General features: G+C 37.5%; 1 protein-coding gene across 1 annotated transcript in view; it reads right to left on the bottom strand.

Annotated features, from left to right (window-relative positions):
* Positions 1-6,166: 6,166 nt before the first annotated feature.
* NUP205 (nucleoporin 205) overlaps positions 6,167-23,747 on the bottom strand; it is an 81,609-nt gene continuing 64,028 nt past the window's right edge. The window contains exons 36-43 of the mRNA XM_081244787.1: positions 20,564-20,640; positions 18,409-18,537; positions 18,061-18,187; positions 10,632-10,798; positions 8,555-8,678; positions 7,729-7,857; positions 7,087-7,160; positions 6,167-6,520 (exon numbers count right to left, since the gene is read on the bottom strand). Of these exons, the coding sequence (XP_081100913.1) occupies positions 6,368-6,520; positions 7,087-7,160; positions 7,729-7,857; positions 8,555-8,678; positions 10,632-10,798; positions 18,061-18,187; positions 18,409-18,537; positions 20,564-20,640 (980 nt within the window). The 3' untranslated portion in view covers positions 6,167-6,367. The remainder of the gene's footprint in view (positions 6,521-7,086; positions 7,161-7,728; positions 7,858-8,554; positions 8,679-10,631; positions 10,799-18,060; positions 18,188-18,408; positions 18,538-20,563; positions 20,641-23,747) is intronic.

Raw genomic sequence — 23,747 nt, 5'->3', positions numbered from 1 at the left:
TAATAAGTAACTGAGTAAATCATGCTATATACATACACTGAAATACTGTGTGTATATGTGTGTTTGTGAGAGAGACAGAAAGAAAGGGAGAGGTTTTATATGTGTTGATATAGAAAGATCTTCAGTATAAGTGGAAAAAAACAAAGTGTTAGTATGGCAAATAGAAAAAGAAGAAAGAAACATCATTTGTACCTATGACAAGGGACTAATTCCTTTGTATAAAGAACTCCTACATATCTGAGGCATATGACAGAGGCAATATGACCGACTGGTGAGAAAGCATGGGCTATTCAATGAATCATAAAAAGAAAACTGATTATCCACATGGGAAAAAAGTAAGTAAAGTGCACATTCACATGCAAAAAAATGAATCTAGACACAGACCCTTCACCAAAATTAATCAAAATGGATCATAGACCTAAATATATAACACAAAACTATAAAACTCCTAGGAGATAACATAGGAGAAAACCTAGATAACCTTAGGTATAGTGGTGCCTTTTTCAATACAACACCAAACACACAATCCATGAACGAAATAAATGATAAGCTAGATTTTAATAAAATTAAAAACTTCTGCTCTGCAAAAGACATTATCAACAGAGATAGAAGACAAGCCATAAACTGGGAGAAAACATTCGCAAAAGATGAATCTGATACAGGACTGTTATCCAAAATACACAAAGAACTTTAAAACTCAACAATAAGAAAACAAACAACCTGATTTTAAAATGGACCAAAGACCTTTACAGACACCTCACCAAAGAAGATATACAGATGGCAAATAAACATATGAAAAGATGCTTCACATCATATGTCATCAGGGAAATGCAAATTAAAACAACAATGAGATATCACTACACATCAATTAGAATGGCCAAAATCCAGATCACTGACAGCAGCACCAAATGCTGGAGAGGATGTGGAACAATAGGAACTCTCATACACTGTTGGTGGGAATGCAAAATGGTACAGCCACTTTGGAACAGTTTAGTGGTTTCTTACAAAACTAAACATACTCTTACCATATGATCCAGCAATCATGCTCCTTGGTATTTACCCAAAGGAGTTGAAAACTTATGTCCACACAAAAACCTGCACGTGGATGTTTACAGCAGCTTGGATCATAATTGCCAAAACTTGGAAACAACCAGGATGTCCTTCAGTAGGTGAATGCATAAGTAAACTGGTATATCCAGATAACGGAATACTATTCAGTGCTTAAAAGAAAAAAAAAAAAAAGAGCTATCAAGCCACGAAAAGACATGGAAGAAGCTTAAATGCACATTACTAAGTGAAAGAAGCTAATCTGAAAAGGCTACTTACTATATGATTCCAACTATATGACATTCTGCAAAAGGTAACTATATGACATTATGTAGACAATAAAAAGGTCATTGGTTGCCAGGGCGGGTGGAGAAATGATTAGGCATAGGCAAATCGCGGAGGATTTTTAGAGCAGTGAAAATACGATGTACAATGTTACAATGAAGGACATATGTCATTATACATTTGTCCAAACTCATAGAATGTACAACACCAAGAGTGAACCCTAAGATAAAGACCATGGACTTCAACTGGTTATGATGTGTCAGTGTAGGATGTAGGAACATCCTTGGTAAAAATGTACCTGGTGAGTGATGTTGATAACAGGGGAGACTATGCAGGTGTAGCTATAGGGAGTATTTGGGAAATCTCTGTATCTTCCTCTTAATTTTGTTGTAAAACAAAAATTGCTCTTGGGGCTTCCCTGGTGGCGCAGTGGTTGAGAGTCCGCCTGCCGATGCAGGGGACACAGGTTCGTGCCCCGGTCTGGGAAGATCCCGCATGCTGCGGAGCGGCTGGGCCCATGAGCCATGGCTGCTGAGCTTGCGCGTCAGGAGCCTGTGCTCCGCAACAGGAGAGGCCACAACAGTGAGAGGCCCACGTACCGCAAAAAAAAAAAAAAAAAAAAAAAAAATTGCTCTTAAAAAAAGTATGACAATTGGAAGTGTTATCAATGGTGTGGACAAACAGGAGCCCTCACCCTATGGGTAGGAGAAAATTGGTATGACCCCTAAGAAAAATACTGCAATGTCTAGTGAAATTGAAGCATTTAATCTCCAACTCAGGATTTCCATTTCTAGTTGCATAATCCAGAGAAGCCCTCTTATATGTATGATAATCATTATTGCAGCACTGCTGGTAATAGCAAAATATTGGGAACTTAAAACATCTACCAGCTCACCAATAGTAGAATGAATAAATTAGGGTATTTGTAAAATGCAATACTATAATTCCATAAGTATAATAAATGAGCATGAGGGATTATCAAAAACACAATGTTAAACAAAACAAACAAAAAAACCAACCTGCAAATTGCTTCATAATATGATGACATACTATGATGACACAGACGGTCCAGTTGTCAAGACTCCACACTTCCAATGCAGGGGGCATGGGTTCCGTCCCTGGTCAGGGAACTAAGATCCCACATGCAGTGCAGCCAAAGAAAAGAAAAAAAAAATAACCTGATGATACACATATATAAATTAACAACCTGTAAAACAATACTTTGTAATGCCTATGAATACACCTATGTAGTGGAAGTATAAAGCATAAATGGGAAAGAACAACAACGAATTATTGATAATGTTTATCTCCAAGAAGGAGGGAGGGGAATGGGATCAGAGAATTCACAGGAGCCTCAACTGTATCTATATATTTTTTTAATTGAAGTATAGCTGACTTACAATACTCTCTTAGTTTCAGGTGTACAGCATAGTGATGTGATTCAGTAGTTTTGCAGATTACATTCCATTATAGGTCATTATAAGATAATGGGTATGATTTTCTGTGCTAAACCGTATATCCTTGTTGCTTATCTATTTTATATACAGGAGTTTGTACAATATCTGTTAATCCCATACCCCTAATTTGTCCCTCCCCCTTCTCTCTACCCTTTGGTAATCACAGGTTTTCTATATCTGAGTCTGTTTCTGTCTCACATATACATTCATTTGTATTATTTTTTAGATTCCACATATAAATGACAGCATATATTTGTCTTTCATTGTCTGACATTTCACTAAGCATATTCTCTAGGTCCACCTATGTGGCTGCAAGTGGCAGTATTTCATTCTTTTCTATGGTTAATATTCCATTGTATATATACCACATCTTCTTAATCCAATTGTCTATTGATGGGCACTTGGGTTGCATCCATGTCTTGGCTATTGTAAATGGTGCTTCTATGAGCACTGGGGTGCATGTACCTTTTTGAATTAGTGTTTTCATTTTTTCTGGATATATACCCAGGAGTGGAACTGCTGGATCATATGATAGTTCTATTTTTAGTTTTTTAAGGAAATTCCACACTGTTTTCCATAGTGGCTGCACCAATTTACATTCCCCATATTTCTTTCTTTAGAAAGATCTACAGCAAATATAATTAATTTTAAGATTTGATAAAATTAGCTGTATGAAATGACAGAGTGAACAGAACACCTAGATGGGCGTTTATTACCTTGACTATATTATTTGTATGATTGAAACAGTATGCAATAAAAATATTTAATTGGAATGACTGATAAAAGCTATGGCTGAAAGATTTTTTAGAAACAAGATATTCATGGTCTCAGCGTATCAAGCCACAGATTACTCATTGCAATGGGAAACAGGGAACCTTTACAATAGAGATGGTTTGTCAAATACTACCATAACCAAATGACCAAACAATATAATGGGACAAACTGATACGTACCTCCTGATATGACACGCCGAGGCATATCACCTGAATAATTGCAGTATTCTTGCCAAAAATGTTTAACCTGAATCTAATAAAGAAAAACCAAATACCCTTTTCAAAACAGCTAAAAAAAGTCAATGTTGTAAGAGACCCTCTCCTCCCCCAAAAGACAGAGGAACTGTTTCAGAATGAAGGAAGCTAAAGAGATAATTAAATGTAATGTGTGATAATTAAATCCTGGGTTAAAAAAAAAAAGTTCTAAAAGTACATTTTCAGGGCAACTGAGACAATGTGAATGTGGACTAAACATTAGAAAATATTGTTGGGAATTCCCTGGTGGTCCAGTGGTTAGGACTCCTCGCTCTCACTGCCAAAGGCCCAGGTTCAATCCCTGGTTGGGGAACTAAGATCCCACAAGCTGTGAGATACAGCCAAAAAAATTTAAAAAGGTAAACGTCTTTAAGTGTGATAATTGTATTGTGGTTAGGAAGGAAATATCCTTGTTCTTACCTGCTGAAATATTTAGTGAAGTGTCATGATGTCTACGACCTACTTTCAAATAGTTAAGGAAGCAAACCAGTATATATACATATTAAAAAAATGAGATAAAGCAAATGTGCAAAATGTTGATAACTGATGAAGCTAGGTGAAAGGTTTATGGGTTCATTACTTTTCTTTCAACTTTTATGAAGATTCAAAGTTTGTCAAAATAAGTTGGGAAAACAATAGACAAATACTTAGAAAAGACTAGATTGTGTATGACTGCTTTTATAAATAGCTCAGCTAAAGCTCAGACAGCTATATTTAAACATCCCTAATTTATCAAAACTAAAACACTAATAACTAGGAAGAAGGTACTCACCTCTTTTTGATTTCCTAATTCCACCAAACTAATTAACTCAGTAAAAACAACATATTAAGATCCTATATTTATTTAGTATTGTTGAGGAATAGATGAATCTACCTTTTTTTTTTTTTTTTTTTTTTGTGGTACGTGGGCCTCCCACTGCTGTGGCTTCTCCCGTTGCGGAGCACAGGTTCCGGACGCGCAGGCTCAGCGGCCATGGCTCACGGGCCCAGCCGCTCCGCAGCACGTGGGATCCTCCCAGACCGGGGCACGAACCCGCGTTCTCTGCATCGGCAGGCGGACTCTCAACCACTGCGCCACCAGGGAAGCCCGATGGATCTACCTTTAAATGCTAAAACTTTTTTAAACAAGCCATCTAAAATCTCTTTCAATCTCCTTTGCTTTGCTGAAGAGCACATGCTGCATAAAACAGCCTCTCTCCACGCCCCAGGGAACAGTGGGAGTCAGGCGGCGTGGGCCTTGAGTGCTAGCCTCTCCCCGTCGTATTTATTACACAAACAGCATTTCTGGTCAGTCTTTTAAGTAGCATACGTGCAGCTGCAATCCTTCCTTCTTCTCCCTCCCACACACTTCTCCACTGCCCTAACTTTTGACCCCCAGTCTGCTGTAATTTTGGAAGAAATGATGGGAAAACAAAATAAAGAAGCTTAGTAAATCCAAAAGCGTAACTAATTCCAAATTAGCTAATATCTCTGTCCTGCAGAAGGCTTCACACTTCAGAGGTTTATAAGATGCTTTGAATCTGTGCCCCAAGCTCTTTTTGATTATTTCTGTGTTCATGCCTGTGTTCCACGTGATAAAGTTTACCATATGCCTCACCAGTGGAGCAACAGTCAGTATTACTATATCTTGGACCAGTTAATTATTCATTCACATCCCTCTAACAATGCTATTTATTAACAGGATGCTTTCCAGCTACGGCTTGATATTTATAAGTGGTAGGCAGTAGATTAATTTCAAAATACAATAACAATGACAAAGCCTTTTATAAATGCTTAAAGAGCCATGGAAATTTTATTATAAGATTAAGGGAAAAAAACCCATAACACCATAGAACTAAGTGTTAATTTTCTGCCACTACCTGAGAGTCAAGACTCTTTCCCCTCTCAGCAGTCTCTTCTATATATCAGGCTGAAATAATTTTTGGCTGGAAACGGGAAAACGGACTTTCAGATGAGGTAGTCACGTGCACATAAATACTATCGGGCAAGAAATAGAGTGGTGATTGGGTAAATTCTTTTTCTCTAACTGCAGCCATCCTATTAACTATATGAGAAATACAGGCAGATGATTTATTTGAAAAGTTCCACAGATATTTTAAGGAACAAATGCAAGTGATTATTTGAAAAAATAATTTTAGTAAGGAGATGGCTTGACTTTAAAGAGCATTATCATAAAAAGTGTATTATAGCTACAAAGAGAGAAAAAATTAGAATTTTCAGACCATGCCTTTAATTTAGCATTCCGAATAACACCCCTGGGGGAAAACCATCACTGTGGAAGGATTATTTGTTGAATTTCTGATAATATTGACCATATTCTAGATAAAATTTCAAGAGACTGACCACATATTTGTTTTTTCTAAAAAGTATTTATTTATTTATTTTTTACTAGTGAGGACGACACCAGGCAAAGAAGTTTACAGAAAAGAAGTCCATATATAAAGAAAGAAATAGCAAAATATCTTTTGGTCATAATTTAGAAAGAAACTATAAAAAGGAGACAGTTTTCCCCAATTCCTCTCTTCCTCAGAAGAGCATAAGCACGGGCTCTCAGTTCCGTGATATCCTCAGCAAGCCTCGGATACGTCTGACAAGAGCTTGTATGAAACTATAGCGAGATCGAACTTTTGAATACAATCCTTCAATGTCCAGAAGTTTCTTTTGTAGTGATTCTCCGAAAGCACTGATGGCATCAGCCTGAAGCTACAAGTAACGCAGGTGACATTTCATTATTAAGTAGTCTCAAATATTTCTTTTATTCTATGTCTTCCTATTTAAAATACCTTTGAATTTTTGTAATGTGGTCCTTTCCCAAGTGCCAAATTAACTCAACATTCACATTTTCCACCCTAGAATTTACTGGTATGATACTGTTTTTCCTTCTTTCCCTTGTTGTATAAATGTGTAAAACTTAAAATTTGCTTTAAATAGCAATAACTATTGATATACGGAGTTTCCAGATCATGATGCTTACCCTTACTGAACTCTTACTATGTTCTAGGCACTACCCTACGAGTCTCACACATGAAGCCTCATTTAATTCTGACAAAATGCTTAGAGGTTGAATTATCATTCCCATTTCTGAGCTGAGGAAATGGAGGCTCAGAAGCTAAGTAAATTGTTCTGAGTCACGTAGCTAATAGGTGGCTATGCTAGAATTCAAACCAGGTCTTTGTATGCAAACTTGAAAACTATTATCTTACTAATATACCAGGCTTTCCCTTTTTACTTTCAGAAAAAAAAAAAAGAGTATGAGAATAGAACCTTACCTGGTCTATATCATGTTGGCTCACTACAGTCAGCCCACTTCTAAAATCCAGATTGCTTTCTGAAGCGAAGGAATCTAGAGATAAAGACACAGTCAAACCAGCTTTGCAGGTGTGTGTCTACTACACAATGGAAGAACCTGATGACAATGAACCACAGGGGACAAGACTGAGAACTCTATTTCAGCTTTCAGTAAATGGAAGCCCCTAGGAAGCATTTCACTGTTCTAGGCCAGGGTTCTCAAGCTTTCCTTCTGTTTCTTGCCACCTAAGGGATCCAATACACGCTCATCAGCCACAGAAGGTCCCTCGAGCAACAAGAATCATGGCCTAGGCTGACCCATTTCCATTCTTCTGGAAAATTATTTGTGACCAGAGGACTCTGGACCTGGGTCAGCCATTAACTGCAAGAAGCTGAGGAGCAGCTGAAGGCAGCCTCTACAACGCTCTTGTGCTCCACACAATTTCCCATGGACAGAAAGGAAAATACAAAACATAGCTATGCCTAGTAACTAAGTAGCTCTTGATTACCTAGTCCACCCTTAGTAACCTGAACAGTAAAAAGTAGATTAAATGTAACTAGTTTTTTAAGGTGCTAAAATCTATAGGCATTTATGGTTCACTAATTTTCAGAATAAAGTTTACCTTGTAGTCTTCTGCTTTTAAATAAGGTCCTGGAGGCAAATAAGGAGTCTTGAGAATCCGTGGGTGTGCAATGTAACAAGTAGTACTCCAGATGGCGCCAGAGAATAAACAGGCAGGTCTCTATGATAACTATAGAGGAGAGCTCAGATTTAAGGAAAACAATCTCATCATATGATTTTTTTTTTTTTTTTTTTTTTTGCTGTACGCGGGCCTCTCACTGCTGTGGCCTCTCCCGTTGCGGAGCACAGGCTCCGGACACACAGGCTCCGCGGCCATGGCTCGCGGGCCCAGCCGCTGCGCGGCACGTGGGATCTTCCGGGATAGGGGCACGAACCCGTGTCCCCTGCATCGGCAGGCGGACTCTCAACCACTGCGCCACCAGGGAAGCCCTCATCATATGATTTTGCAAAACAGTTTCTGAGCAGGAGGGAAAAGAAGAGACTGCACCATTCAGTGATGTACCACAGCCTGAGTCTAATAAACCGGATGTAAGGTCTCTCCAGAAAGCAGCAAGATGTGCTGAGAGGAAGGAGGTGGAAACTGGGGGATGCTGTGCCAGCATAGCCTTCAGTGTCCTTGTCTCCTGTCTGGACAGAAAGTGTCTGTGTATATTATGAGGATTACTAGTTACTCTAAAAGGTAAGAAAAATATTTTCAATTTAGAAATATATCACACATTTAACTAGAAAAAAAAACTAACAGTAATTATGTCCCTTTCCACATGATTTTGATACCCAAATAATGTGAAAATAAGTAAACAGTTCCCACATTTGAAAATTCTCTTAAAGGTCACCCTTCAAGCCCCACTATGATCCATTAAGGATACAAGAACAAAGGGAGAGCAGTTTAGCTCGATTGTTGATCAGCTTCACCAAACGGCGTCTTGCTAGAACATATTTCTGGGTAGTGGAGATTTTATCAACACCAGTAGGCATCACAGACTGACACAACTAAGAAAAAAAAACAAACACAGTATTAAGAATGACATATATTGTAACAAAAATTTAATGAAAATCTATATATACTATAAGTAGTCACTTGTGATATGTACTGTGAAAAACATTCAAATAAATTTAAACATCCTTGCAGACAAGAGTTAATTATCTAATTAGGAAGCTAGTAATTTTAAAAAACGAGAGCCAAAGAAGCAGTTGAATTCACAAATGAACGTTCATCTGCTGCTTTTTGAAAGTCCAGTCCCTGAAACAGACATTTCCAATCTGCTGATGGGCCAACCAATCCTGAATTTCTTGTCAAATTAAAACAAAACAAAACAGTGGGATTTCCAAGCAGTAACTGTCACAATGCCGTGTGGAGAATTTCTATAACAGCTGTCAGGTATCTTCTGAAGAAAATGTGAATTAGACTTGTAGAGCGTAATAAATATAAGATCATCAACCAGAACCTCCCCTGATCCCTTCTCCATCTGGCACACTTGCAAGCACAATGGGTCAATTTAACGTGCAGACCCTGGGTTTGGCGGCAGGTGTTCTGCAGTGGGACTGGGGGTGCCACATGCTTTTCTGTAATGCTGCAGCTCCTCCCGTGCGTACTAGCATCACCCATGAGCTGTGCACGACGGGGAAGGACTGCCGGGTGTAAACCACACAATTTCAGGGACTACCTGAACCCAGTCAATGACACCTGCCTCAACCTGTACTTGCTAGCTGTGTGGCTTTGGATAAGTTAGTCAATCTTTCAGTGCCTCAGCTTCCTCATCTGAGAAATAGGAGACACAACAATATCTGCCTAAGGTATTCAGGTAGAATATGTAGCTCATGGCTTGGCACATCATAAACTCTCAATAAATGTCCCCTAGAATTATAAGAATGGTAAAAGGGAGTAGGCTCTGACTACTCTTAAGAGTGACATGGTGTTTTTCAGAAAACCTGGTGTGAACCAGGAATGGCAAAATGGCTCAACATGCAGGCTGCCACAAAAGACACCACGAAGCTTCAGCACTGGCCAAGGGAAGCCTTATAGCTTAGCTGTGCCAAATGGAAAGAAAGGCAGGCTACTTAGAGAGCAGGCCCAGTAACTCAGCATCTTTAGTAACAGTAAGTGCCAGGGTATGATTCTGGATCATTGAGAGAAGGCAGTCAAGTCTGATATGCCATCTCATTTGTCCGAAAAATTCACTTAACAGATATTGAAAATGCTGAAGGAACAGAGACATCTTACCTAAGGAATCACTTCCAACTGAAAAAGCATCTGCACCTAAGTTTCTCAGCACAGATTTTTAGAGTATAAATTACCAAACTCTTTATTCAAAGGCCAGCTGCCGAAATTTCTACTGAATAGCAGGTGGTTTTCTTGAACAGGTACAACTTCCTGTCACTCATTCAAGAGTTTCTATGCTCATGAGGTGTGCTGCTGAGGTGAGGAACTCTTCTTCAAGCCACACAGAGCTCTGAGTCATTGTAATTCCTTTCATCTCACTGCATGCATCATCTTTACCTACAAGTCTGACACCAGGCCCCTTGTCCTTATCAGTAAAAACAATGGGTTCTCAAAAGTCTCCATCGCTTGGGACTTCCCTGGTGGTCCAGTGGTAAAGAATCTGCCTCACAATGCTGGGGGTGCAGGTTCCATCCCTGGTCAGGGAACTAGGATCCCACACGCCGCAGGGCAGCTGAGCCCGCACGCCAAAACTGCTGAGCTCGTGCGCCTCAACTGGAGAGCCTGCATGCCGCAAACTGCAGAGTCCAGGCGCTCTGGAGCCCACGAGCCACAACTAGAGAGAGAAGGCCTGCACGCCACAATGAGAGAGGCCCGCACACCACAACGAAGAGCCCGAGTGCCGTAACTAAGACCCGACGCAGCCAAAAATAAATAAAATAAATAAATAATAAAATAAATCTTAAAAAAATAAAAGTATCTACTGCTCATTATAAGATTTATACCTCTTTTATCTCATCTGGGGGAAGTTGTTCCACGTTCTGTAGCTTGTTGACACTCCGTCGATGACTGTCATAATAGCTGAAGAAATCATTAGCGCTCTGTTTCAGCAGGTAGACAATAATGCCCAAACCAGGTAGGCGCCAGTATGGAATCACTGGAGCTTGGGTATCTAATAGAGTTGATAAAAAACAATGTTCTACTTATAGCCATTTTATATGAATCTCAAATGACCTGTTTTTTTTTAAAAAAAGGAAAGCTCAGGCATTTAAGGGCATGTAAACTATTATTAAAACCAGTCCAAGACTACTTTTAAATACCATTGACAGTTCAAAGGAGTGGTTAGGAGCTACTGTAATGAGGTACGTACATAATGCTGGAGCCTTGAGACAATAAGGAAATCTGGCTGATGGACACTGAGACAGCTTACCCCTTACTGGGTGAAGACCTCTTTGAGAACTCTAGAAGTTATAAACCTTTACACCCATCTCTCCACCACCCCCCACCCCGTGCACACAAGTACAGTTTATAGTTTCCTGACCCCAGGTGAATAACTCCTGCCTTGCCCTGTGGCTCTACTTATATGGACTCATTTCCAGTCTGCATCTTTCTGGTTGCTGAGTTCCCAGATCAAAGTTATTCTTACAAAGAGACAAGGAGAACACTAACAAATAGTTAAAAAATAGATAATTAAATTTAAAGTTTAGTAAGTCTTCTACCACAATAACTCCATTTGGATAGCAAAACAAAATGGTCTGCCTTTTACTTGACGACTTTCTGATGAAGGTATAAAAGAAAAACGTGATGTTGGAGAAGCTGTTTGCAGAGGGAAGAAAAACAAGGTGAGCAATAATGTTCCTATTCTATTGATAGAGACGGTTTGTGTGGTGCAAGTAAAGCAATTTCCCCTTGTGACTGAGGAATTTCTTTGAGAAACACCTTGGTAATTTCAGGTTTAATATGCAGATAATCTTTGTTTAATGGCCCCAACTGCCATGAACACTGAAGGAGAGATCTACATTTGCTTCCTTCACTGCCACCCCCTTGAACTTTGCTCCAAAGTCCAATCTCATAGACCTTCATGTGGAGGGGAAAAGAGAAAAGAGTCCCTTGTCAGTGGATTCTGCCACCAAAAAAATATCCTATACTCATCTGATTTGCCAATTCTCCTTCACCAGTCTCAGTGAAGATACGACAATCTTTATGATACAGGTCATCACACAGTGCTTCTTCTAGTGAAATTAGGTACGCTGGTCCCCAGACATTCGTGTGACCTCAACTTGGTAGGAAGCTATCCATAAATATGATGGTCTAATGCTGAGAGTATTCCAAATCACTTCAGGAGTTCTTATATACCAACTTGCTTAAGACTAGAAAATATTAGAGCATTCAGAGGCACCAGACTTAGACATCAGATGAGGATGGCCCATGAGATATATAACTACAGAAACAGATTCTGCAGAAAAGACCATGAAGTCAAAGAAGTGGAAGTGCTACAGAAAAGGGTTCCTTGATCACAAGTAATAGTAAATATACTAGAGGATAACAATAATACAAGAGCAATAATAAGAAGAATAATAATAGCTAACATTGATGTCATGCCAAGCACCAGGCACTGTTCTAAAGCACTTTACACATATTAACACATTTAATCCTTACAATAATTCATCAGAGGGAGCTTGTTATTACTTCCACTTTATAGACAAGGAAACTGAGGCACAAAGAGTAAGTCATTTTTCTTAAGTCACTTGTAGCACTGGGATTTAAATCCAGGCAGTTCATCATCAGTCTGTGCTCTTAACCACTAGGTTAAACTATGTCTCTATAACTAAATATTCTAGAACCTACCAGATACCTACCCATTCATATGTCTAGAATTGGCAGAGAAGAATATGCTTATTAACCCTTAAAAAAGTCTGAAGAAAAAGACCAATTTATAAGGTTTCATAAAGTTCATCTTTAAGTATTAAAGATCAAAAAATGACATGGTATGCAAAAGATTGGCTCAAAATGATAAGAAACTAATGAAATTTTAATAATTATTAGTGATATTAATGTTTTGAAGAATAAATGACAAAATTACAATTTTGTTTGAAAAATCTTATGCTCAGGTTAAGTTTGTTTTAAAAAGTTAGATTCAAAGGGGAGGAAAAGGATTGCCCTCTTGAGGCAGAGTTAGAGGTCTGCATCAAGCTACAGACCTACAGGGATTAGTAAACAGATTCATGCTCATTTACAAACTCCCAGACAGAAGGGGGGGCACAGCAGGTTAAATGTCACGGCTACGTGGTAGGAAAACCACTCTTCTGAATGAAAAGGGGTCTTTGAGTAGGATTCCCAATCATTCCATGCCCCTCCAAGTGAAGAAGACCTCCTTTTTCCTATTTGCCGAGCCACCTGAACTAGCACTTTTCCCTCATGCCGGTGGGCTGCACCTTTGTAGTCTAGTGATCTTCCTGGCAGCAAACTTTTTGAATATAGGAGAAAGCTAGAACTATGTAGAATTAATTTGCTTAACTAAGTCAAAGAAATTGTTTTATATATCCAGTTTGAATGATTTAAGCACTTTACTCTATAAAATATTACTATAAATCTTTATAGTTACTTCCTCAATTTCTTTAAGACATACTCTCACCCAAGCCTACTCCAAATGAATCACTGAATGACAGGTATTGTTAAGTAAAGGTATCTTATTAGGTTTTAAGAACTTCTGTTTCCAAATATGTCAAACTAAGACCATACCAGACAACAGCCCACTCCCTGCTCATGGCAGAAAATAAAAAACCTAGACATAACACAAAAAATAACTACCTAAAGTTACCAAAGTAAACAGAAGCAGACAGACGCTGGTAGGGAGAGTGCAGGCGCACTGGAAAGAGGGCAGATGGAACCTGTACAACTCTAAGCTCTCAGCTCATGGCCTTCGGCCTGGGGCTAAGTACACCCAGCAGTAGCACAAGCAACACAATGCAGAAGCAGGAGTGCTGATGAAAAAAGCACAGTCATTAACGCCTGACAAACCAAAAGAAGAGAAGCCGGGAAACCATGACCAGTGAAGAAAGTTTTAGAGGAATCCCAGAAGAGTAGACAGGGGATCCCTATAGCTACCCACATCACTAACTGAACCATGCACGTAACACACTCAAAACATCTCAGCTAAAGGCAAAAGACATAAACTGACGCAGCACCTGTCACCCAAGAATCAGTGTTCACAGGTCAAAATAGCCAAGGTAATTAAGCCAAAACAAAAGAAAAACACCATACAGGGAAAAAATAATGGAATCTAGAACCTTCAAACCTTTGTAATGTCCAGTATACAATTTTAAATACCCAACATATAAACAACTAAGAAAATGGAACACATTCTCGAGGGACAAGAAAACCAAGCAAGTCGAATCCCTGATAAACCAGATGTTGGTAACTAATGAATGAGCGTTTTAAAGTAGCTATTATAACTGAGGGAAAACAAACAATGAAAACATAGTTAATCTCAGTAGAGAAAATAGAAATGAGATAAGAGAATCAAACAAAAATTCTAAAACTGAAAAATACAATTTCTGAAATAAAAAAAATTCACTGGATATATTTTGCCAAATAGAGCTTATTGAGGAAAGAATAAGTGAACTTGAAGATAAAGCAACTGAAGTGGTCAAAAGGCACAAACTTCCAGTTTTAAGATAAATAAGCACTAGGGATGTAATGTACCATGCAATAAATATAATTCACACTGCTCTATGTCATGCATAAAAGTTGTTGGGAGAGTAAATCCTAGGGGTCCTCATCACAAGAAAAAAAATTTTTCCCCTTTTGTGTTGTATCTATATGAGATGATGGATGTTCACTAAACTTATTGTGATAACCATTTCATGATGTATAAGTCAGATCATTATGCTGTACACTTTAAACTTATACAGTGCTGTATGTCAATTATATCTCAATAAAACTGGAAGAAAAAAATTCCAGTCTTCAATTATCTGTAAATATAGTTGCTAACGTAAAATTTACATATTCATATGATACCAAGATATAAACAAAAAATTACAAGGAGGAATGTTTGCAAAAAATAAATGATCTGCCCATTACATTTACCTTCAGGGCCTTGAAATCATGCTAACACACATAAACTGTAATGCAACTTTACATGAGAGAGTAAATCAAATAATAAAAAAGTATAGCAAATGTTCTCATCCTATTTCTTATAAATAAAGAGCATTACAAAAAGAAACCATAGTATCAAACCATCTAATATATGTTTGAAGAGAATGGGGCTGAAAATATTTGAAGAAAAAACAGTCAAAATTTCCCCAAAATTGATAAAACAAAGAAATGTATAGATAAAAAATTCTCAACAACACTAAACGGAATAAACACAAAGATGCCCACACCAAGGTACGTTAACAGTCAAACTGTTTAAAGAGGAAGAGCACATCTCAAGAGCAGCAACAGAAAAACAACACTTTACATATAGAGGAACAATATTCCCATCAATGACTGACTTCTCATTAGAAATCATGGAAGACAAAAGAAAGTGAAACCATATCTTTAAAGTACAGAAAGCACAAAACTACCAGCTCAGAATTCTATATCCAGCAGAATTATCCTGCAAGAATGAAGGCAAAATCAAGACATTTTCAATAAAAGAAAGTTAAGAGAATTCATCACTAACGGACCCGTACTTATATAAGAAATTTTTCAGCCTGAAGGGAAATAACACCACGTGGAAACTCTGATCATTGAGAAAGAATAAAGAGCATCAAATGTGTTTAATATCTAAATAAATGCAAAAGACTATTTTTTTCTTTTTTACCCTTTTGTTCTTTACTTATAAAGCAATAAATTGTTTGAAATAAAAATTACTGTCTAAGGGAATTTATAGTGTATGTAGATGTAATACATGTAACAATTGTAACATAAAAGAAGGGGGGAACGTGGGTCTATACAGCTGTAAGAGTTGTAAATTTTGAATGAAGTGATATTCTATTAGCAATAAATAGGCTGTGAAAAACTATGGCAACTCCTAAAAAAAAAATAATACAAAGAAGTGTAGGTAAAAACCCGATAGTAAAATTAAAATCAAATTCTATAAAACATTTTTTTAAAGCAGGTAAGGAAAAATAAACAGAGAAAGGAGGTAGAAAGCAATTAATAAGTAGAAAACAATTAAATGATAGACCCAAATCCAATCGTATCAATAATTACACTAAATATTAAAGGACTAAACACATCACTAAAAGCAGAGATAGTCAAAATGGATTAAAGAAAAAAAAGACTCAACTCTCTGTGTACAAGAGATGCACTTTAAACATAAAAACATGGATAGGATGAAAATAAATGGACAGAAAGAAATAAACCATGTAAACCCTAAGCATAAGATATTTTGAAAAAGAAGAACAAAGCTAGAGGATTTAAACCACCTGATTTCAAGGTGGTTTTTATTGTTGATATAAAGCTATTGAAGAATAAGTATATAAAGACAGTGTGTATAAAGTATATAAAGACAGTGTGGTATTAAGAGAAAGAACAGACATACAGATTAATGGAACAGAATCGAGAGTCCAAAATAAACCCAAATTTATGTGGTCAATTGATGTTTGAGAAAAGGTATCAAAGTAATCCAAACAGAAAAAGATAATCTTTTCAACAAATGGTACTAAAACTGGACACAGGCTCATCACTAGTCATCAAGGAAATGCAAATTAAAATCACAGTGAGATATCACAACACAACCACTAGAATGGCTGACAAACCAAGCATTGGCAAGGATGTGGATCAGCTAGAACTCTTATACATGGCTGGTAGGAATGCAAAATGATTGTACTTTGTAAAACAGAATGGCAGTATCTTATTTAGTTAAACATACCACAGAAGCCAGCAATTGCATTCTTAGGTATCTAATCAAAAGATATGAAAACATTATGTCCACATAAAGATTTATATCCAAATATTCATAGTAGCATTATTCACAATAGCTAAAAATCTGGAAATAACCCAAATGTCTATCAACTAGTGGAGAGATATATTATGGTATATTTTTTTTTTTTTTTTTTTTTTTTTTTTTTTTTTGCGGTACGTGGGCCTCTCACTGCTGTGGCCTCTCCCGTTGCGGAGCACAGGCTCCGGACGCACAGGCTCAGCGGCCATGGCTCACGGGCCCAGCTGCTCCGCGGCATATGGGATCCTCCCAGACCGGGGCACGAACCCGTATCCCCTGCAACGGCAGGCGGACTCTCAACCACTGCGCCACCAGGGAGGCCCATATGGTATATTTTTAATATGGAATACCAGCCAGAAATAAAAAGGAACAAAATAGTAATACACACATGGATGGATTTCAAAAACACTGAGCTAAATGAAAGAAGTCGAAACACGAAAAAGACTACATATTGTATGATTCCATTTATATAAAATTCTGGAAAAGGCAAAATAATAGACACCTTGACCAGGGGGTCAAAGGAAACAATCACATGCAAAGGGACAAGAAGAAACTTTTAAGGATGAGGGAATTATTCTACATTTTGGTTGTGGTAGTGGTTACACACTGCATAAAATTACAAAAAGTACTCAAACTGTACACCTAAGATGGGTGAATTTTGTTGTATGTAAATAAAAAACCTCAATAAAACATTTTTTCTTAATCCCACTTGCTAGGACATTTTATAATGGAGTTAGACAAACAAGAGTTCTTGGCATAACATATTTTTTCATAATATTATTCTATTAAATAGATATTTTATGTGATTAAGCAATTTTCAGAGAAAATAAGATCCTGAAGACGATGAAAATGTGACAAAATGATTCACAGAAATCTCAAACAAAAGGTTTCTTGAGATCACCACCAGTCCATCACAATACAACCACCAAGATCCAAACGGGCTTTGGCTTTTGAATGTCCCATGGGACAAAAGCTTTAACCAATCCATAATCCGGCCTCATACTCCTAATCTTCCCCACTGGGTCACTAGGGAATCATAGGCTACATCAGCTTACTAAGTATCGAAATTTTACTTTGCTATGTTACAGAAATTTGGAGCTAAATATAAAACCCAACTGAGACACTAAATTCAGCTTAACATGATTTAACATACAAACTGTCTATTTTCATACTTTTCACCTGGCTAGTTTACTCTCCAATCCTAGAGCCTTTTGGGTCTCACATGCTACATAAAACTATACTCTCCCCACATGGCTCTTCCAGATTCATCCTCAGAAAATCTTAAATTTCTCTATTCTTTCCAGTTCTCCAGCTGTATCCACAGGTCTGACAACAGTACCTCCTCATCACTCCGTCTTAAAGAAGTCGTTTTTAAAATTTCCCATTCATTACTGGTGGTAAAAAAAAAAAAAAAAATGCATCTTACTGGGGCCAACTAGAGCTTGTCATAATCCTGGCAACTTAATTCCTCAAATACAGAAAGAAAGAACTAGCTAGCTCACCTTGCCGGGGCCCATCTCTATTAATGGTTTCTGACAGGCTAGGGGTGAAGAGACACACAGCATGCTGAAAGGTAGGGGAACTCTGTAACATGAGTGACTGGCAATATTCCATGACATTGGCACAAATCTACAAAGGAAGAACAAGCAGTAACAAAAATATTAGCTCCCCAAATGCCTCATATCATGGAAATCCAGATTTGAAGGAGAACAAAGTTATAGATCAGTTTGTAAAATTACAACAAAGTTACAAATCAATCTGTAAAATTACCCACATCTATTATTTTTCTCAAATATCTCCAAAAACATAAAAAGCTTGAAGAATAGTTCCACAACTCTCACTCCTCTTACCTGCTGCATGGCCAGTTCGATCTCATCTTTCTTGCTCACTCTATCCCCCTCCACATTATCATCTTGAAATTTAAACTGACGCAGTCTGTCGGAGCCACCAAAGCGACTTAGTAGTCCTAAGCACTGGCGCTAAGGAAAGAAAAGATACTTTCTTGTTCATATCTAGTTGTGTATGTTTAAAGTTAGTGACCTATCTTTCTTGAGGGAGATGAAAAAGAAAAACTCAGTGGGGAGTGAAATCACACTTTAAAGCATCTAATCTCTTACTTCCAACGGACCCAACTAAAGTTAGCAATATTAAAATGTACCTTTCTGCAAATGTATTTACTTGGCAGACAACTCATTAAAAGAATATTAATTCTTTTAGCAGTTAACCCCCACTAAAATCTAAGTGCTTGCCAAAGATTTTTTGTATCACACCAAATAATTCCTTAGTAGATTCCCATTAAATAAATACTAATCAATAAACAATGAGAAGCAAAATGAGATGGCAAACAGAAGCAGATTCGTGATAATTTTGTCTACTGAGGCTCAAATTTAAAGGCTCTTACTCCTGTGGCTGCTTCTGGGGACTTCAAAAAGGAGTTGGGAACACAGAAGAAACCTTGGCAGATAAATCGCAAAGCTCATTTGCTTGAAATGTTGGTACTTTTCACCTGAGAATATAATTGTTCCTAAGGTTCTCAGTGGGAAAGGACAAGCTTTGCAAAATTGGCAGTATGTCCAGAATCAGAGATGTGGGTTCCAGTAACAGGTACATGACTTTTTGCTATATGTCCTGGGACAAGTTACTTAAGTTCCTCAAGCCTCTGTGTTCATATTTCTAGAGTGATAATAGCAATTCCTATCTTATAAGATTATTGTTAGGATTACCTGAGACATTGAATTGTATTTAAAGTGCTTAGTACAGTGTTCTGCACCTAGTAAGTGCACAATAAAAACACATTTAAAACATTGGTATTACACATACACACACTTACCCCTACATATATATATCCATATATATTATATAATATCTAACTTAAACTGATGTTAGTTTAAATAGTAAGTATGGATAAGGCAAAACATACTAAGGAGATTATAATATAAATTTAATTTGTCAAAATACTCTTTTTAAAACTTAAAACTGGCTGTTTGCTATTCTTACAAAAACAGATGCACTAACACATTTCCAGAGGCTACCTTATGAAAGATGCATCAAAAATATTTTTTTCTCCCCACCAATGAAAAAAGTTAGAAGGCTTAAAAAAACAAAACAAAAGAGTATTTTGGCTTGGTTAGAGAGAGTACAAGCCTTTCTGGAGTGCTATTTGACAATGACTCAAAATGTACTACTTGTTTACCCATGCACCCAGTGATAACAATTATGCTGATGGCAGCATTTTTCTTTTGGAAACTTGAAAAACAGCTCATGAAAAGAGGACTGGTTAAGAAAATTACTGTATCAAAAACAATGGAATATAAATTCTACTATATAAATATAATTCTTCTGCAGCCAAAAAAAAGTGAAGGTGCTCAAATCAAAGCAGGCCAGGAGGCTCCCAGAAAGACTGTGATAAAATATCTAATTGATAAGCTATCTACTCTGTTTGAATATATTGAAAAGAGATTACATAACTGGAGGAGAGTTTGGGAATAAATTAGAAATAAGTACATAAAACCAAGCAAATAAAAAAAAGAAACAATTACTCTAGGAAAAAGTGTTGTATAGAAAAGTAACATATGGTCCATCCATGGCTTATTCATAAATGACATTTCATAGTAATAATAATATAACACTAAATATTAATCTAATCGAAATTATGATACAATTAGAGTTGGGGGTGGGGACACGTTACGAGAGAGGTACATATTGTATGACAGAAGAACAGGAGTAAAGAGATCTAAATTCCCATCCTTCTCGATGGAAGGTCAATAGATGACTCTTAAAATTGGAAAATCAAGTAGTAGTAACATAAGCATATTATTTAGAGATATGAAAGAATCAATTAAAACCGTTGCTGGGTTTACCCAAATTCAGGGAGCAGAATGGGGAGGATCAGTGAGAGGACTGTTGTATTTTGTTACAAGTCTTACAGCTGCTCTTTAAAGAAGTAAAAAAATTTTTTTAATTTAAAAAATAAAAATAAAAAAGAAGTAAGAAAGAATCAGTTACCTGGAATCTTCCAATATGTCCCTGTAGCTCCATTAGAGATCCTTCATTTACATCAACATCAAGTTCACTTAGTATACCTATAAAATTTGGAATGCTTTTAAATGTAGTGTTATAATCAAAAAAATAAAAACATTAAAAAACCAGGAATGGTATAAATATATATATTTATATAGATATGCATAAATAGACACAGACTCTGCCATGAAGGAGGTTTGAGAAATACGACTTTACAAAGATTGTGTACCACCACACAATATGTAAGTGTACCATACCACATATTCAGTCATATGCAAGCTAAATCTAGATTGAATCAGTAATTCAAAAAGGCACTTCAAAGTTTTCGAGAAAAATCTACTTTTTATTTATAAACATAAAAGTTAAAATTTTCTAAACTCAGCAGTAAATTACTTTCTCATGTAACAGTTCAGAATATAAAACACTAAGAACGAAATGCATTTTTTTTCTTTTATCTCTTCTATGTATTGTACCACTTGAGTTTTTTTCTTTTCCCTTAGGCAAAGTACCATTTACACATACACAAAAAAGTTGCCATTCAATTTCTCAGTTTGGACCCATTATGAAATCCCTAAAGCTGATCAACCTTTTATAGTACCATGGACTCCCTTTATTGCTATTGAGCCCTCCAAGCAAACCCATGGGTCATTCTCTCCACTGGTGTGTTTCTTTGTTCCATGACTGTAGCCATGAGGAGAACCCAGCTGATCTGGTCCCAGCCACCCTAACTATCCATGTGTTTTCACAATCCCTTTAATCCATTTCTTACTTCCAAGCATACACTCCATAGCACATAACCCGGAACCTTATCCTTTGCTCCTTATAATGACAAGCCTTCCTCCTTTTAGATTTCTCAGCCCATCAACCTCTACACAAACCTACAGAAAATACTCATATCACTTGGCACATGCTGGCTTGTTACCTCACCTGCGCCTCATTGCTCCACTAGCTCCTTTCCCTTTCCCACCTCCACCTCCACGGAGAGTAGGCTCCCAGAATCACTTTATTTAATTACTCTCTAAAATTTACCCTACCGCAGAGGATTTTTCCACACTATCTAAAAATGTGTTCAGGTCTCCCTTGTACTCCAAAACAAAACAAAACCAAGTAAAACCCTGGTTAATATCAAATTCTTGAAATATTTTTTTCTCCACTTGTTGCTTGTGATTCTTATGCCCTCCTTTTCCATCTTAACTCCTTGAAAGCTGGAGTTTGCACTTAACACTACCATGGAACTTTGGCTTTTTCCTGTTTGTCCTTAACCTTTCTGATCTCTGCAGCCTGTGTTGCTGTTCCCCAGTTCGTTCATTCCTCCTGCACACCAACTGCTGCCTCTATTTTAAAAAACTAGCAATTCTCAGATTCTTTTTTCTTTTGGCAGCACCGAGTGGCATGCGGAGCTTCCCCAACCAGGGATCGAACCCGAGTCCCCTGCAGTGGAAGCACAGCCTTAACCACTGGACCACCAGGAAGTCCAATTCTCAGATTCTTAAGACCTTTCCGCTACATGCCACCTGAGTGCTGTGGACCATATATATCATCCTCAACTCCAAAACACTTTACAGAATATCTGTGGGTCACAGATAAAAAGTTAACCTGATGATAAGTAGTTGAGGAGGTACAACATACCTGGTACTGGGCTAAGCATTTAAGACAAAACCATATGGTAAAATTACAGGATAATACAAAACCATATGTAATCAAGGGCTGAACTGGGCAGAGTAGGGTTAAGAGGAGTATAAATTATTATTATTATTATTTTTTTGGCGGTACGCGGGCCTCTCACTGTTGTGGCCTCTCCCGTTGTGGAGCACAGGCTCCGGACCCGCAGGCTCAGCGGCCATAGCTCACGGGCCCAGCCGCTCCGCGGCATGTGGGACCCTCCCAGACCGGGGTACGAACCCGCGTCCCCTGCATCGGCAGGCGGACTCTCAACCGCTGCGCCACCAGGGGAAGCCCCGTATAAATTATTTTTTAAAGTTATTTTTAAAAATTAGGGGGGTAATTTGGCATTATCTTTTAAAATTATTTTAAAGTGTGTGTGTGTATGTATACATACACACACGTACGTAATGGTATATATGTATAAATATATATATATATATATATATATGTATATTTATATCTGACCAAGCACTGCCAGGAACTTAGCAAGCCTACCAGCTCATATATACAAAAATGTATATGTATATGTATACACACACACACACACACACACAGTTATTAAATGCCAAACAGTTTGACATTTTTAAAAAGATCGGAAACAGTCAACGTGTCATAGGGGTCTGGGTAACCACCTCACAATTGGAAAACTATTCCACCAATTAAAGAGTCAGGTAGGAACTATACATGCCGATGAGAAAAAATCCCCAAGACATAATGTGGGGAAAAAATTACAGAGCAGTGTGTATGGTATTTCATTTGTGTAGGGAGGAAAAAATGTTTACACCATGTGCAGAGAAACTGCTAGAAAATCAAAGTATAAATTGATAATTGGTTCCTTTTAGGGAGCAGGAATTGCTGGTCAGGGTGCTTTATTCTTTTATTTTGTTTGAATATATCATGAGCATGTTAAAATAAACTGTGCCTTTCTGAAGAAAACTTTAATACAGTGACAGGGTTAAATGCTGCTATTAGCAAAATACAGAATATTTCAAGTAATTTTAAAAAGTAACAAAAGGAAAATTCATCAATAAAATCACCTTGGCAGAGGATCTGATAAAAGGTAAATTTTCTCTGTACTAACTCAGGACTTCTGGATTAAGATGGCAGAATGAAGTAGTATCATAGAATGTCCCTTCTATAATCAACCTACAAATAAATGAAATTCACCAAAAAGGGAAAGGGGCCAACTTTCACCATAAATACTAAAGCATGGTGGTGGTTAAGGAAAAAAAAAAAAAGGGGGGGAGATGAAGAAAACTCCAGGGGAGTAAGTAGCATAATTCAACTCATGACCCTCATCCCACCCCTCAGAAGCAGTACAGAGAAAAGAAGATAAGCCAACAAACTCTTGCAAATTCTCATAGAGACCCCACAATTTGCGAAGAAGCACATTTGGGTGATTAAGTAAATTAAGTAATCAGGAGAACTAGTAATTAGGAGAAACCAACGTAAAAACCATTTGGAGAAGAACCACTACATAGCACTATGGGACCTTAGTAAAGGC

This window comes from Mesoplodon bidens, assembly GCF_964165515.1.
Source record: "Mesoplodon bidens genome assembly, chromosome: 9".
NCBI classification, from domain to species: domain Eukaryota; kingdom Metazoa; phylum Chordata; class Mammalia; order Artiodactyla; family Ziphiidae; genus Mesoplodon; species Mesoplodon bidens.
The sequence above is the reverse complement of the archived record's forward strand: the minus strand, read 5'-3'. Positions and strand labels throughout refer to the sequence as shown.